The 17,725-nt window shown below is 44.0% G+C and overlaps 1 protein-coding gene across 3 annotated transcripts in view; it reads left to right on the forward strand.

Moving 5' to 3' along the window:
• Txk (TXK tyrosine kinase) overlaps positions 1–12,843 on the forward strand; it is a 56,423-nt gene extending 43,580 nt beyond the window's left edge. For 2 of the 3 annotated variants that reach the window (XM_087582993.1, XM_087582994.1), the window contains 5 exons: positions 2,289–2,505; positions 6,630–6,694; positions 8,942–9,060; positions 9,611–9,768; positions 12,236–12,843. In XM_087582993.1, coding sequence (XP_087439119.1) covers positions 2,289–2,505; positions 6,630–6,694; positions 8,942–9,060; positions 9,611–9,768; positions 12,236–12,304 — 628 coding nt within the window. In that variant the 3' untranslated portion in view covers positions 12,305–12,843. 3 annotated transcript variants of the gene reach the window in all.
• The last annotated feature ends 4,882 nt before the right edge of the window (positions 12,844–17,725 follow it).

Here is a 17,725-nt window from a genome sequence, read left to right on the forward strand (position 1 = left end):
CCCACAGGCAGAGACAACACGTGTGCGTAGAAATGTGTGTTCCTGCCTTCTGTCACGTTACTCTCTCGACACACATATCGGTCCCTGCTTAGAGACGTGTCATGACTCACTGTTGGACAAGTGATAGATGTATTTACATTTGTAGCCAGTAAAGCTATTTCCTGGGACCAGAATGTTCCCCGCTGCTCATAAGACTTTCGAAGCTGATAAAACTTACATGATTCGGGAGTCCAGGAATTTATAAGAGTCACATGCTCCTCCACAGGGTTATAAAAACAGTAATTGCTAAGAGGATTTTCTCTAGTGTAGCTGGCTAAGAGTTGTGCAGGGAGCTCCAGGTGCAGGCAAGCATGGGTGGGTGTGTGTGTGCGCATTCGTGTGTGTTGGTGTTGAATTGGAGAAGCCTACTAGAAGATTAAAGGTGACTAAGTAGTCAGGGAAATGCATGAGGCTAGAGTTCAGGAGAGAGGGCAGGGTAGAGGGCATGAATTTGAGAATAGTCCCCAAAGATGATATTGAGAACCATGAAACTTGATTCTGTTACCAAGGGAAGAGAAGGGTTAGAGAAGGGTATCAGGAGATGTCCTGAGCTCCCATGTCTCAGGATGCTCTTCCAAGGGAAGACACAGGAGCTCGGGAACCTTATAAGAGGGCTGAAAAATTTTTGAAAATACTTTAAAAGAATTAAAAACCTCTACCACTTGTCCTACCGTGGGTCGTGGCATGTTTCTAACCTGGGACCGGTGTGTGGAGAAAGTAGCATGCAGGAGCAGAAACACGCATTTCTACTCACATGCGTCTCTGCCTGTGTGAAGTTTCTGTCCTATTTGTTCCTCTGAATCACATAGGAGGGTTTCTTTACCTGCTTTCCCCTTACTTCTAGTAGACATCTGTCTTATTCAGATACAGTTTGACTGCTGCCCTACTAAGTGAATGCTTTGTAATGTTTCAGTTCTCAAATACTTCCCATGACATTACACAGTCTTGGGTTTCTTTCTTTCTTTCTTTTTTTTTTTTTCTTGTCTCAAGTTTATTTGTAAAAACAGCATAGGACACTGGCCATCTGCACATAGTGTGTAGGTAGGTGTGTCACAGCAGTCCATCTGTCTTCACACTGGCAGGAGCCTTTTCTATGGGGTCTGCACAGGGGCCTGGGCACCCTTGGGAGCCTGAGCTGGAGCTGCAGCCTGGGCCTTAGCTGGAGCTTTGGCCTCTTCCTTGGTTTGAACCTTGGGCTTTGGTTGGCAGAGCCTACGAACCTCGGCCATGTAGCTTCAAATTGTCTTCCCTAGCGTGGGGTGAGCGATGAAAGCCAGACGGCTGAGTTTGCAGCTGGAGCCCTTTGGCATCTTGGGCTTGATGGCCTGAGGCTTCACAAGGGCCTTGATGGCCTCTGCTCATGCACTCACTGCCTTGGCATTGTTGGCCTGCATCTTCTTCAGGCCTTTCCTTGTACTTCCTGGCAAAGCACATGTTCCTCAGGAACTTGGGGTCGACCCCCTTAAGAGATTTGTATCTTTGTGACCGGGGTTTCTTGATGCCATTTCTGTGCCATTGCGGGACTGGTTGTGTGTGGTGTGGTTCTTGGACTTGCCATGTCTGCACAGTAAGTCGAGGCTCCTGCAGCACCTGGGACCGGTCTTGGGTTTCTCATGGCTTGAAAATGTTTCATTCTGAGATTTGCCGTCCTGACATTATTCTGCACACATGCAAATTGCATTCCTCAACTAGAAGTTTGCTTATGAACCTGAAAGATAAGCAAAGTATGTCTAATGTAGACCTCCCTCCCCCTCTCCTGTCTCTCAGTCTCTGTCTCTTTCTCTCCCAGTCTACCTTTATGGTTGATAAAAAGAACATTTCTAAGGTACTTTTCACAGCATCTCTGACCAACAGAACTGCTTATGATACATCTTGTAAAATTAAAAGCATTAGTTCAAAGTTTTTTTCATGGTGGCCTAAAAGGCATTTATATATACATTGAATAATATTTGGAGGGGGGGCAGTTTGAAGCCTGGATTGCTAAGAAAGGTAAGTATTGTGGCTGGAGAGACTGTTCAGCTGTTCTGAGTATTAGCTGCTCTTACAGAATACCCAGGTTGAATCCCAGTACCCATATGGTGGTTAACAACTCTTTGTAACTACAGTTCAACATATCTCTTCTGGCCTCTGTGCTGTTGCTTGTGTATAATACACAAGACAAAAATACCTATATCTATAAAATAAAATACATATAAAATTCAAGAGCAGTCCAGTTCACAGGTGTGTATGGTTTTTTTTTTCTTCGACAGGAAGCTGTCACACTCGAGGTTAGTTCAACTTTATGGGGTGTGCATACAGCAGAAGCCCCTCTACATAGTGACGGAGTTCATGGAAAATGGCTGCCTGCTCGACTATCTCAGGGAGAGAAAAGGCAAGCTTCCGAAGGCATTGCTTTTGAGCATGTGCCAGGACATATGTGAAGGGATGGCGTACCTGGAGAAGAGCTGCTATATCCACAGGGATCTGGTAAGTCTGAGGCATCGCCTTCCCGGATGCGCCTGAATTCTGAGGGGCCTGGGGATTGACTTTGGTACTTTGAAGAATGTGCCTTTGGTTTCATTTTAGAGCATTTTTTTAAGACATGCATTTTATTGTGAAAGGTTAATTAATTTTCTTATCTATTTTGTAATGCTAGGGCTTAAAGCCAAGGCCTTGCACATGTTAAGCCTGCGTGCTATCACTGACTTACATCTTCCAACCCTGAAACTGTATTTTTAATTGTCCTTTAGTGCTGTAACCATGTAGGAAATTACTCTAAAATGTCTTTCACTAATTAACTACCTAATGAACCAAATAACTACAACGATCTTTCCTCGCCTCTCTTCCTCATTCCCTTATTTCTTTTCCTTGTTTTTCCTTCCTTTCACCTTTCTTTCGACCAATGTCAAACTCCGTAGTCACCATGATGGGGGGAAGGTAGCCTGCACTCTGAAGTCAAGGAATGCCATAAAGTCACTCAGTGCAACAACCTTCACCCAAGAGATGTACTGGGAAAGATACAAGAGGGTTGCTGCCTCTGCTCAGGAGGGAAGCAGCAGAGTGCTGAGCCTGAGGCAGGCTTTATAGGGAGTTTCTTGGGGGTGAAGTTTTCCAGGGTGGTGCTTACCAGGGTGGAAAATTGGTGGGATTTTTAAGTCCTGAGTTTGGGGCAAGCCGAGGATTGGTGGGATTTTGAGCTCATGGATTGGTGGGGTTCCAAGGGTTTTCAAACCTGGTAGTGAATGTTGGGTAATGTTCAGAACATGCCTACTTAAAAGTGCTCTCTTACCCTGGAATAAATGCCAGTTGTCCCGCTCCGTGTCCTTGCTTCTGCACCCCGAGTGACACATCCAGACCAAGGCGCATTGTTCAAGGCACTCACACTGTTTAACTCAAAGGAAAACGTGAGAATTCTGTACAAATTCCCGACGTGGCTTCTTAGAAATGGTGTTGTGCTTTTGGGCTCTCTTTTCCCAGAGTGATCAGGTTACAGCACTCATGCTTGAGACTAGAGGATCTCAGGGTGAGGCTGGAGGTGTAGGTATACCAATTCCAGAATACCGTGGGAAACCAACTGATCTTGCCTTTAATTCAGAACACTCCTGGCTTTATTACTTAGTTTCATACGCTAGCTAATTACCTAGATTTCTTTTTATAGTTTTTCTTTTAAATTTTTGAGATAATATAATTTCATTTCTTTCTTCCCTGTCCTCTCTCCAAACCTTCTCATATACCACTCCCTGTTCTCCTTCAGATTCATGGCCTCCTTTTTCATTAATTGCTATTGCATGTATATATGCATATGTATACACATATATATTCCTAGATGTAACCTGTCAATCATGTAACTGGCATGTGTCAAAACTTTTCCTGCAGAGATGCTACACCCCAGGTAGGGAATCCATAATGCACCAAAGAACGGACACCACCCAAGTCCAATCTGGTGAACCAATGAGTTTTTGGGGGGAATTAGTTACAGGGGTATGGGCTACTTGTAGGAGCAGAAATGGCTCAAAGACAGCTGCATCACCAAGGCCCACTCCGGCATGGGTGAGAGATCACAAAGCTGGGAACTTGGAGCACACTGCACAGCCTGTGGGCAGCTCAACAGATTGGAGAGTGGCCTTTCCAGGTGCCTCGGTTGATCTAAACTTCTTCCAGGGGCTCATCTGGTTTCTGCTTCTTCCCCCACATCTGGTACGATCTCAAAGTCTTCTTTGCCACTCAGCTTTAACTGAGAGGGACTCTCAGCTTTTATTGTTTACTCTGGCAGGGAGGGGCCTAGTGAACCTGGTCAGTTTCAGGGACTTCCTGAAGCTATTTTGAGTTGTTTACCTTCCTGTTTAAGGAACTTCCTTCAGGATGGAAAGTTACACAACAATATGTTACTTGTATGTGTGTTTTTAAGGCTGACCCTTTGGCATGGAACAACCAATTAGTGTGCTTTTCCCTGAGAAAGAGCACCTCTCCCTCTCCCAGCATTCCTTAGGTGCCCACAGTTCTTTGCTTGTAGGGCTGAGGCCTCATGGGCATTCCCCCATCCACTTTGGTAAGTCCATTGGTGTCATTCCTGTTCAGCCTACATTTGGGCAGACATATGGCTGAGACTTTATGGGTGCATTTTCGATTACTTCCATTTCTACATGAATACTGCACCCAGAACACCTTGAGATCAAAGCCTGTACTCACGAACAATAAGAACAGTGTTAAGAACATGCTTGTGGGGTTGGGGATTTAGCTCAGTGGTAGAGCGCTTGCCTAGCAAGCGCAAGGCCCTGGGTTCGGTCCCCAGCTCCAAAAAAAAAAAAAAAAAAAAAAAAAAAAAGAAAAGAAAAAAAAAAAGAACATGGCTTGTAGGGGAAAGGTTCTCAAACTTCGACTTTGCTCTGTGTGTGTGTGTGTGTGTGTGTGTGTGTGTGTGTGTGTGTGTGTGTATCACCTGGAAGCTTTAAGTAAAAGCTTCAAAACCAGATCATAACCAGGCCAGTTAAATCAGAATGTCTGGGAATGAGAGGGAGGCATCTATGCGCAGTCCAGGTTTTAAGCCACCACAGCCCAGCTTGGGGTTGTCCCTCCTTTCTTACTAGCTCCGTGGTCCTGAAAGATCCAGTTAAGTAGGAAAGTGGTTTTCCATAGATCACCTCCTTCTTGTGGGTCTGTTGGGAGGACTGCATTAATCAGTGTGCACAAGTACCCTGTCCACAAGGGCTCAACAGTGCTGCTGCCACCATCGGTGGTGATCACTGTTTAGTGACCCTCCCTGCACATTCCCCAGTATCCAGCACAAAGAAGCTATTGGCCCAGCTCTCAGTGGAAGGGTCCAGTTTCCAATCCACTTCATTTGCTTTCCTGACCGTGAAGGTTTCTTTCCCTGTTAAGAAATAGAATCAAACCTCAGTGGTTCCCTAGTCCTAGTGGTTCCCTGTCTGCTCCAGGTGGCTTCATACGAGTTCTCCTGCCCTTAGATTAATCCCCACCCTCGATCGATAGTTTTCTTTACATTCTACTTTATCTGCTGCATTGTGTGTGAAATACATTAGCCCACGTGGGTGCTTTTCCTGTTGGGGACTTTTCTTGTGGTTTGTATTTGAGATAGCTTCTGGTACTTTCTAGTACCTTCCAAACTGGCTTCCCTGGATCACCATTTTAAAGCTTGTTGCTTTTGTAACCAGATACTTTGAACCTCAAATTCACTTGAGAGTAAAACAGGTCTTCCAAATAGTACATCTACATGAGGCTGATCATGATGAGGACTTCCTCTGTGAACGATGCTGAAAACGAGTTATTCCGACTACAGCCAGATTGACCTTGCATCGTGTTTCATTCATTGTGGTAAAAATGAAGTAGAAGGGTCAGGAGAGATGGCTTAGTGGTTAAGGGTAGTTGCTACTCTTCCAGAGGACCTGGGTTTGATTCCCAGAAGCCACATGGCAGATCAGAACTATCTGTAAGTTCAGTTCCAGAGGATCCAACACCCTATTTTTGACCTACACAGGCAAAACACCCATAAACATAAAATAAAAATAAATGTAAGAAAGAAATATAAAATTATTACTAAGAATTGCTATACTTACTGAAAGGAAGATTTTAATATATAATTTCTTAATTCTTATTACCCAATGGAGAGCCCAAAGATACAATATAACTGTCTTATCTGTCATATATGTCAGACTTTTATCACTTAAATAAAAAAGCTAAGATGTTTGGGTTTTTTTTTTTTTTCGGAGCTGGGGACCGAACTCAGGGCCTTGCGCTTGCTAGGCAAGCGCTCTACCACTGAGCTAAATCCCCAACCCCTAAAGCTAAGATGTTTTATGCCAAGTACTTTTTATCATTTATTAAACTAATCCTCACATTTTTAAGGATACTTGTTGAAAAAGATTAAAATTTAAAAATTGTTACTGTTCAATTTTAACTTTTTGTGATAATGAAGAATCATTAAAACTCATGGTGTACAAGTAGAGTATTAAATTACATATACCAGGAACAGACATCACCATGAAATTTACATGACCGCTCACACAGACAGGGGATGTAAAGAAACTAAGGAAAATGAAAGTAGACATTTGTGGGAGAAGGACCCCTGGTTGATGCTTCTCTTCTTTCCACAGGCTGCCAGGAACTGTTTGGTCAGTTCTGCCTGCGTAGTAAAGATCTCGGACTTTGGGATGGCGAGGTATGTGACATCTGTCTGTCTCTCTTGCCCACTTGTAAGAGGGAGTTTTGTGTTTTTAAAAAAAACAAAAACATGTTTGTGTGTGTGTGTGTGTGTGTGTGTGTGTGTGTGATATGCACACACATGTAAAGGTCAGAGTACAATTTGTGGGGTTCAGTTCTCCCCTTGTACCCCATGAATTCTTTGTATTAAGCACCTTTTCCCTCCAAGGCATTTCGCCAACCAAGTCTTCCTATTTTCATTCTTGCAAACTGAAGTTGCTGTCACCTCTTTTCCCTGCTGAGGAAAGCGTCCCTGTGGGGAAGGTATCTGTGTGGGCTGAGTGTTCACGTGGTTGTGTTGCTCCGACCGCTTTGGATTTCAGGACAGGTGGTAGCTTTACCCAAGGGGGATGCTTGCTGTGGCCTATTCTTGTCGTCCTCTCTCAGGTTGTTGTAGAAACAGCTACGGTAGGTCTTAAGAATGGAAACAGGAATTTCTCAGTCCATTCAAATGTGTACAATTAAGTAAGTGCATTTTTTTCATGAGGCACGCGTATTTTTTGAAAGAGAAAGGGAGAAGTATGTTTGATTTGGTCCCCGTCAGACACTGGATAACCGCGTTTGGAAGCTGGTTTTAGTCATCACTGGAATAAACCTAACCAAGAATGCACAAGAATTTTTGTAAAAAACATTTTAAGTGTTCCTTTCTGTTAGAGCCCTAAAACTTTAACCCTAATGAATTTCAGATGTTTTCCTGCATTCTTCAGTCACCCCAATTTTAAGTGTCCCATGGGGCCATGGTAGTCATGGAGGTGGCACACCAAGATCTGTGTAGCCGTTGTCCTCCCACACCGACTCTGCCTGGCCATTTGCACAGGTGGCTATTGAATGTCTACATAGCAGATTCCTCCAGAAAGTTCCATGGGGCTTTGAAAGTGTGCTTTGCTAAGGCACAATAAGACCCATTTGTTTTCCAGAATCTTTCTGCCTTTCCTGGGGCTTTACTTAGGTTGAGGACACCAGTTCTGTGTTGCTCTTTAGTCCCACCAGCCTCCTGTGGGGACAAGAACTTTCTCACTCGGGGTTCTGTCCCCAAGCACTTGTTAGAAGATCTAGCTTTCCCCTCTAATCTAGAGACCCTTTAAGTCCCATTCTGTTTCCTCTTACACAGTCTTTTCTTTTGAAACAGTATCTCTTTATGTAGCCCTGACTGTCCTGGAACTCTCTATGTAGACCAGGCTGGCCAAGATCTCACAGAAACCACCCTGTTTCTGCCTCTCATGTGCCGAAATTAAAGGTGTGCAACCAGTACACCCAGCTTGACGGTCTTTAAGACATTTCTTTCTCCAGAATTTACTTTTATTTTCTGTATGTGGGGGGCTTCCCCTGAATGTACGTCGGTGTACCACATGCCTGCAGTGCCTGCAGAGGCCAGAAGAGGGCATCAGATTACCTGGAACTGGAGTTAGAGACTGCTGTGAGCCACCACGTGGGTGCTGGGAACAGAACCTTGGTCCTCTGGTAGAGTAGCCAGAGTTCTTAACCACTGAGCCATCTCTCCAACTTCACTTAGGCAGTCTTTACAGAGGAGGGGTTAAAGGTGAAATGTGATAGAATATGTGGGATTAAAGTGGGAGCATGAAGACAACAATAATAAATAACATATTAAAACATTATTAAAAACATTATTGTATATGCAAGAGGCCAAAGTCAGCTGTCACTTTCCCCATGGGTTTGGTGTTCCTGTATAGAAGTTTTAAGGAAAGTTATTCCTAATCTGTACAAAATATACATTATAACATACTGGATATTTTTCATATCAGAAGTATTATAATGGCACACTGTTATTTCCCCCCTTTTTGTGCCACATAAAATATACGTACATGAGAGAGAATGTGGCATCAATTTGGATCCATGTTTTATGATGTACATGGCTTTTCACTTACCATTCACTACCTTGTCGTTACCTTTGCTGTCAGAGCACGGGGTTGCAGAATTAAGACAGGATTCTAAAGACCATAAGTACGTCCCAAGTTTGGGGACTGTAGAACTGTAGTTTTCAGGGACCCAGTGAAACCAAGGAGACCTGGTTCTGGAGGAGGAAAGAAATAAAGAGCTATTTCACCATCTGTCTTCAAGAAGACACAGTGTACAAGCCCTTTCTAGGGGAAAACATTGTTTTAGCAGATTAGAGCTGAGAAAGGTGTTTGAAGTAATTAGGCCTCGGAGGCCGTTAACCCAGTGTGCTCGAATCCCTTGGGGACAGGTACGTTTTGGACGATGAATATATCAGTTCTTCTGGAGCTAAGTTCCCAGTCAAGTGGTCCCCACCTGAAGTTTTTCATTTCAACAAGTACAGTAGCAAGTCTGACGTCTGGTCATTCGGTGAGTACATTTGCTGTGGTTAGATTTAATATGGTAGCAGCCTTCTCTTTTCAACTCTTGCTAGTTTGACTTTTAACACAATGTAGCACTCTTTGCAAATCTCCTTTTAACTGCTTTGGCGACTGGAGTCCTGCACCTCCCCTTGAAGCTCAGCTCTCTGGTTCTTTCCTTCCCCAGCAAGCGTCTGCCATATAACAAGAAGTCTGGTGACATAGAAGGCAAATTCAGCCAAAACTCCCATATCACAGAGTCTTGGAGGAAAGGGTCTGGGTTACCACTGAGTTTCCAGTGTTTTTAATAAACTCCCTTGTTTAGCTATGCAGAAGCTCATCTGCTTTCCAACTTGACAATTTGAGCTTAACATCTGGATTAGAAAAAATAGCGCACACCTTTCACTTTATACTTTCAAGGCCTTTGGGATTTGCACCTTGCCTTCTTGAGATCCTTGCCCCTTGGCTTCCGGGGCTGGAAGAGATTAACATCTTGCAGCTTGAATGAAACCGTTGTTTTGGTTCCAAGTGACTCTTGTTTTAACATGTTTTATTTGCAGGAGTTTTAATGTGGGAAGTTTTTACAGAAGGAAAAATGCCCTTTGAGAATAAGTCCAATTTGCAAGTGGTGGAAGCCATTTCTAAAGGTTTCCGGCTCTATCGTCCTCACCTGGCCCCCATGTCCATATACGGAGTTATGTACAGTTGCTGGCATGAGGTAGGTGTCCCTTATTACCGACTCTGTACCTGCTGCCTGCTTTCTGATCATGACCCTGAGAGTCAGCCCACCACTTCTCTTATGGCGCCCCCACCCCAGTCTCAAGTCTGTTTTGTTTCTCACAAAGGACTTTCATCTGGGAGCTCGTTCCCAAGCCTTGTCTGTCTGGGATTGGTTCTTAGAGAAACTGGATGTTTCTAAAGACTCTTGATTAGATGATCTATTGTCTTGAAGAACTGGGTGGTGGAACTGGGAACAGAATCTGGTTTGTTGACCTTCCCCACAGAATAAGGAGGATGCCATTTTATTCATTGCACTTTACTTCTGTTCACCTCCACACTCAAGGGTTTCCTCTCACCCCGGTTAAGACTCCTGATAGAGAGATTAAACCAGAATAGAAACTGAAGGCAGGCTGTGCTGGGAGCTAGCACTTGGGAAACCATCACTTAGGAGTTGCTCTTTTTGTTGAAATGCCAAGATGAAAAATGAAGCCAGAGGGGTAGGTTTCTGTCTCTTCCCCACCCCACCTCCCACCCCTTCTTTTCTGGGCATCCATTCAACAGCCATTCCGCTCTTATCAGTCTGTGGTTTTTGAGACCTCTGCTCTGTAGTTAGCAGGCTTACCCCAGAAAAATCACAGCTTGGTGGTGGTAGTGGTGGGGTCTCCTATGGCCTGAAACACAAACAAACTCACATGCATCATTTGATTCCCAATCCACAAACACTGGGAAAACCAGTATTTCAAGAGTGGTGGGACTGTTCATATTTCAGAGAGGCATTGCATCTGGGAAGATCAATGGGAATAGATCAATAGGGAAATAGTCATGGTTAGCTGTTCTACAAGGAATCTTGAAAGTCCAAAGAATTGTCCAGTAAGTCGCTAGTAGCCACACACTATATTAGTTCCCATCACAATGTAAATGGCTTAGGCCATGCAGATGGTGGCTTCCATGGTTTTGACTTAGAATTTTTCCAACTTTACAATGCCATGTTTCAAGCATCTAATGTTGATATGAAGTAGGAGCCTCTACTGAGATGCTGGGAAGGAGCCCATCTTTCAGGCAGCCACAGCTCACAAGATTGGATAAATGATTGCTGTGGATGTCACTAAGCTGTGCTTTCTGGTAGAGTACTTGCACCAATGCACCTTTAGCTTATGATGTTTTAAGCTTAGAATGGGTTTATTGGGAGATGACTGTGTCCTAAGTCAAGGATCATTAGTAAGCGTGCACGTGTGCACAGAACATGGCCATCTTGTGTATTATTTGTGAGCTGAGAGGAAGAAGGGTAAACAGGAAGATCACAGAAGGAACCGTCTCAAACTGCAGGCAAACAGAACACGCATGCACATTGAGATACAAGCTACTAGTTTCAACTCTGCCCATAGCGATCTCGATTTCATTGCAGAGGGTAAGTGAATAAAATGTAATTAATCGTGGAAGTCTAATAGCCTAAGTGAAGTCCTGAGGCCCAAGGATGGCCAATCTAACTGTATAGAAGTTCGCTGATGGGTATAATTTGGGGCTAGGTAAATATTTGTTTGAATGGCTTCCTTAGACTGCCTGTTTTTGATTGTGAGATAATTGGAATAATGTGAATTTACTATTTTTAAAAAAGATTGTTGATAAACATGGCAGATTCTGCCTGTTGAGCTGGACCCTTCCAGAAAGGTCCATGATTTATTCCTGGATCCTCATCAAGGATCAGGATCCTCTCACAGTGTCTGCCACCTGCTTCCCCCCACCCCCACCCCTTTCATCCCATCGCAGTGGGTAGCTCTAACTCCTGCAGGTTCCAGCGATGACAACAGGGTCATGTCTTCCCCAGGCAGACAGAGCCAAAGCACATTGCAAAGTAAAACAGGGGAAAGTGCTCTGATCTCTGCTTCCGAGGTCAAAGGTACGGTTGACTGTGCTCCAGGATCTACAGGATCCCTGGAGGAGACATGGAGATGTGCCTTTTGCTTTTTATGTGAAGCCCTTCCTGCTAGAGGGGACCAGTATGGTAAACCAGTACTGATATGGAATTGGGGACCTCACACTTCAAATCCCTGTCATTTTCCAGAAGAAATTTCTGTAGTCTGCATACATTCTACACAGATTCTACACGTTCTCTGTCCATGCACTAGGCACCTCTGGCTACAGAGGATTTGAGGAGTGGCTAGTGTAATTGGAGAGCCAAGTTGAAATATGTATTCCTTTTACATTTATTTACATAGCCACTGGTAAGTTACGTTTACAACTCTGGCTGTTTTATCCGTGCCGTTGCGCTATACTCGTCCATGCTCAACCATGCTTCCTCACATGGACACCGTGCCACTGTGTGTCAGCCAGAGCCTGGTGCTCTTCAGTTTGTGCAGAACCGGGATGGGTTGAGGATCTCTGCAAGTTCCACAGCTGGTGTCTGAGTGAGAAGCAGGCCGAGCTGATCGTCTCTCTCTCTCTTTCTCTCTCTCTCTGTTCTCCAGAGCCCTAAAGGCCGTCCGACATTTGCTGAGTTGCTTCAGGTTCTCGCAGAGATCGCGGAAACCTGGTGATCTAAAACGGAACACCAGCCCACAGGGTCATCTTGTAAAACTGTCACAAGGTGGAATCATGGGCGTCACTGATGGGGAGTATCTCCACGAGAATTGTTGACTCTTGGCAAAGGAGCAAGGGTCACTGGCTTGTCACACTGATTTCAATGCAAAATGCTCTGATGGTAGTCTTTGTACTGCCGTGAGAGAGACTTCTGAACTGCACTCCTCTCACACACTCCACTTCAGCCTTCCAGATGGCTTGCTCATGATAGGCACCCTCACGACTCTTAGAGTGACACAGACCCCTGATTCTTCATAAGGCTAAGGCGACTTCTTTCTTGGGCACTGACATTTCTGTTTGGAGTGGTCCATGCAGAGAGGGGGAAAAATAGGTTCTGCCAACTCATGGAGTAAAGAAACCTTCCCAACAGTTTCATGTTTGGGCCTGTATAAATGTTTATAGAAAACATAGCTTTGGAAACCTATGTGAACATTCTGGAAATGTCTTTTATAATCTTGCCGTATGTTATTTAATAAACTCTTTTGATTATTGTGAGGTCTAAGTTTTTGCATTCTAGTTTTAAAGACTGTTGAAAATCTGAACCAACGCACCCTTTGAACATATCTTGGCGAAATTTCTATTTCTAATGCTATCTGGTATCAGGGAAATCCAGAGCCCACCTTCGGTTCTGATAGTTCGTCCTTGGTATAAGTGAGACAGAGTAATCTACGAGAACTCGTGTCATCATAGCAACTGTCCTCTGGTTCTTTCTGAAAGATGTCTTCTGTCCAAATGTGTCCACAAGAAGGTGTCCAGATGTGACTTACTGTCCAAATGAGGAGGCCACAAGAAGGTGTCCAGATGTGACTTTAAGCAAATGAAACAATCAACAGTCACAGTTAAATCTTAGTTTATCAAAGTGTGGTGGCACACTCTTTTTTTTTTTTTTTTTTTTTTTTTTTTTTTTTTTTTTTTTTTTTTACGTATTCACTTTACATCCAACTTAATGCTCAATACCCCTTCCTGGTCACCCCTTCTCATAGTCGTTCCCCTCTCTCCTATCCCGTTCTCTCCTATGGGCAAGTGGGGGGTCCTCTGGGTATCCCTCCCAACCCTGGCATTTCAAGTCTCTGTAAGGTTATGTGCTTCCTCTCCCACTGAGGCCAGACAAGGCAGCCCAGCTAGAAGACCGTATCCCATGTACAGGCAACAGCCCTTGGGACAGCTCCCACTCCAGTTCATGACCCATATGAAGGTCAAACTGCACATCTGCTACATATGAACAAGGAGGCCTAGATCCGAGCCCTTTAATACCAGTACCTGAGGCAGAGGTAGGATGATCTCTGTGAGTTCTAACATAGCCTGGTCTACATATCGAGTTTCAGGACAACTCTTAGTTTATTGGACAGTCCTAGTGGGAAATTGATTTTTATTATTCCAAGTGCTTGAGAAACCCCATGAGAAGAAGAACACTGTGTAAAATACAAGTCTGATTACAGGGAACTTGGTAGGAGCTATTATTCATATACTGTCCCTCCCTGCAGGGTGGTTGTAAGGGAGCGCACTTCGTGTTTTCACTCTGTGCTGCTAGTGGCTTTTCTTTGATGTGTTTTTTTTTTAAAGTATATCCTAATTTCTGTTTCGTCTTGCCAGTTCCTGCCTCCCTCCTCCTTCCAGATCCACCCCTTTCTGTCTCTCATTAGAAAAGAACAGGCTTCTAAGAGATAACAGCCAGACATGACAAAGGAAAATAGAATAAGACAAACAAACGCTGTTACATGGAAGTCAGATGAGGCAAACCCAGCAGAAGGAGAAGGGCCTCACGGGAAAGCACAAGAGTCCACATGTTCACACACTCAGGAGTCCCATGAACGCTATAATATCTATGCAGAGGACCTGGAGCTGACCCCACAGCCCTGTGCTTGCTGCTTTAGTCCTGTGAGCTCATAGGGCCTTTGCTCAGTTGGTTCAGGGGCCATGATCTCCTGGTAGGTGCCGTTCCCTTGGCTCTTACACTCTTTCTGTCTCCTCCTCTGTGGGGTTCCCTGAGCTCTGAGGAAAGAGACTGGATACAGATATCCCACGTAGAGCTGTGTGCTTCAAGGTCTCCTTCTCTGTGTAATGTCTGGCTGTGGGTGGGTCTCTGTATTTGTTCCCATCTGTATCAGGAGGAATCTCTGATGCTGGCTGAACAAGGCCCTGACCTATGAGAAAAGCAGAATATCATTAGAGTCCTTTTATTGTTAATTGTTTTGAACTGGTAGTATGTGGCTTTACCCTAAGTTTCTGGGCTATCTGGTCTTTGGTTCTGGTCACCAAGCAGTATTCTAGCTGTCTCTCCCTGCACTCCCTCCCTCAACCCCATCTCCTCTCCACCTGATCCTCTTGGTCTTGTTCCAATGTAACCTACTCCTCCCATACAATCCATTCTATTTCCCACTCCCAAGGACATCCATGCCCCACCCCCATCCCTTTCTGTATACCTAACCTCTCCGGGTCTGTGGACTGTAGCTTGGTTATCACTTAGTTAATGGCTAATATCTACATGTAAGTGAGTACATATTGTATGTATCTTTCTGGGTCTGGATCACCTCACTCAGGATGATTTCTTTTCTAGGTCCATCCATGTGCCTGTACATTTCATGATGTCATTGTTTTTAACAACTGAGTAATACTCTATTGTGTAAATGTACTGTTTTTTAGTCCATTCTTCTGTGGAGGAACATCTAGGTTGTTTCCAGTTTCTGGCTATCATGACTAAAGCAGCAATGAGCAGGGTTGAGCAAGTGTCCTTTTATTAGGATGAAGCGTCCCTTGGGCGAGCGCCCAGGAGAGTTATAGCTGAATTTTGAGATAGATTGATTCCCAATTTTCTGAGGTACCTTCATACTGATTCCCTTACTGGCTGGCTGTACAAGTTTACACTCCCACCAGACTGACTGACAAACTCAGAAGACACATTTAATCAAGCACCAGGTTGTTGCCTTTGTTTTATAGGAAGGTGTCTGCTAGAGAATAGTGCAAGCACAACCTCTTGTCTCTGTGAATGTCCACCCAGTCTCCATGAAGCCAACCCATGCTCATCCTCACTTGCCCAGTGAACAGGAGGGATTTCTGGTGTTGGAATGATGTCATCTGTGGTTCATCTTGAGTCTAGAAATCCCCTTCCTTGGTTTCCCTCTTGTAGGATGGTCATGTAGGTTGACAGTTCACAGGACTCCAGCCCTTCTGTTACCTAACACTTCTTAGGATCCACAATGTCGATGGCAGACACGTGATCTGGCACCCAACATTGCAATTCAATCGTAACTTCTTAACTTGGATCACTTACGAAGGGCTGGTGCTGGGAGGAAGTAAACCCAAAGTCCCTTAAGTAAGTTCTAAGTCTTAGAGAAACCTGTACTGGCTTGCTATGTTATCCTTCACTCCCACATACATAAATACACAGTTGGGAGTTTAGTTCAGAAAAACAGCATGTGCTTATCATGTATGAAGTCCTCTGCTCAATTCCCAGCACCACAGAAGACTAAAACTATTTTTTCTTTAAAAATGTATTGGGGCTGGAGAGATGGGTCAGCAGTTAGGAGCGCTGGCTGCTCTTTCAGAGATTCTGGGTTCAATTCCCAGCACCCACAGGATAACTCACAACCTTCTATAATGGGATCCCATGCCCTCTTTTGCATTGCAGACATACATGCAAATAGATTGTTCATATGTAGAAAGAAGTAAACCTTTAAAAATTTATTGATTTTCCATATAACGGATTTTGAGCATACTCTCTCCTCTCCCACAACTCCTCCCAGATTGCCTCATTTCCTCACCTACTCCCCACTCAACTTGACATCTCTTTTCCTCTAAAAGAAAAAAGAAAGACAGCAACGAAACTGAAAATCAAAGCAGACAAACTAAAAACCAGAAAATCAACCAGACAAAACAAAACTTAAAACAAAACAAAAATTACACAAAAAAGTGAGATCCATTTTTTTTGGCCATATATTCTTGAGCATTGGGTCTGCACTGGACTGTGGTTGCTATATCCAGTGACACTACATTGAAGAATATTAATGTCTCCTTTCTCAAAAGGCATTTATTTCAAATAGCTTCTTGGTTAGGGATAGGACTTTGTGTCTGTGGTAGTTTGAGTGAAAATGGTCCCCATAGGCTCATAGACAGTGGCGCTATCAGGAGGTGTGGCCTTATTGGAGGAAGTGTGTCACTGGGGGTGGGCTTTGAGGTTTCAAATGCTCAAGTCCAGCCCAGTGTCCCTCTCTTCCTGCTGACTGCTGATTCAGATGTAGAACTCAGCTCCTTCTCCAGCATCCTGTCTGCCTTGATGCTGCCATGCTTTCCACCAGTGATGATAACGGACTGAACCTCTGAAACTGTAAGCCAGCCCCAGCTAAATGCTGTCCTTTACAAGAGTTGCTGTAGTCCTGGTGTCTCTTCACAGCAATAAAACCCTAAACTAAGACAGTGTCCATTTTTCCTCTGGCACCTCAGTTGGCTTGAACCTATGCAGGTCTTGTGCATGCTGTCATAGTCTCTATGAGTTCATTTGTGCATCAGTTCTACTGTATCTGGGAGAGGCTGATTCTTTGGAGTCAGGTGCTGTCTCTGACTCTTATAGACTTTCTTTTGCATAGATCCCTGAGCCTTAAGGGGAGAGGGTTGATAATCACATCTCATTTGGGTTGAGCGCACCAGAGTGTCTCACTCTCTGCACATTGTTCAGCTGTGGGTCTCTGTGTTGATTTCCAGAGACTGCAGGAACCGTCTCTGATGAGGGCTGTGCAATGCTTTGATCTGAGTTACAGCCTAGTGTGGCAGCTGTGTTGACTAGAAACAAATTTAAAACTAAAAAAGAGAAAAGCACACAATGTCTAGATAGTCTTACTGGTATTCATACTGTTGCAGACATCTGTGCAGCCAGATGCAGGCCAAGAAGTGATATTCCCCCAAATCCTAAGCAATTTGCATTCCCTATCTAAATCACAAACCCCAGAGTTATTTTAAATTTTTTTTGTATTGGAGTCAGAGATTCTCTATGTAGTCTTTGCTGTCCTGGAACTCATTATGAAGACCAGGTTGGCCTTGAACTCACAGAGATCCTCCAGCCTCTACCTCCAGAATTCTGGGATTAAAGGCATGTGCTACCATCCAGGGCAAGATGTGGCTTTAATACCATGATCTCTAATACCAAGGATTTGTTGAGCTACCCTATGTTTATATGGATGGGATCCTATAGCAAGGACTCTTTGGTACTTGGCTTCTGTTACTAAATTATATGTATTTTTGGTTTACCTGTGAGTTACATGTCAACCTTTTTGTCTATTTCTGCATTGGCTTACATTATATAGTCATTCTAATTATCTGTTTTACTTTTGTTGGATATTTGCACTTCCTCTAACTTTTAAACTACTAAGATTTTTTTGTTATTT

The sequence above is a fragment of the Rattus norvegicus genome, chromosome 14 (genome assembly GCF_021556685.1).
Source record: "Rattus norvegicus strain SHRSP/BbbUtx chromosome 14, alternate assembly SHRSP_T2T, whole genome shotgun sequence".
Classification (NCBI taxonomy): domain Eukaryota; kingdom Metazoa; phylum Chordata; class Mammalia; order Rodentia; family Muridae; genus Rattus; species Rattus norvegicus.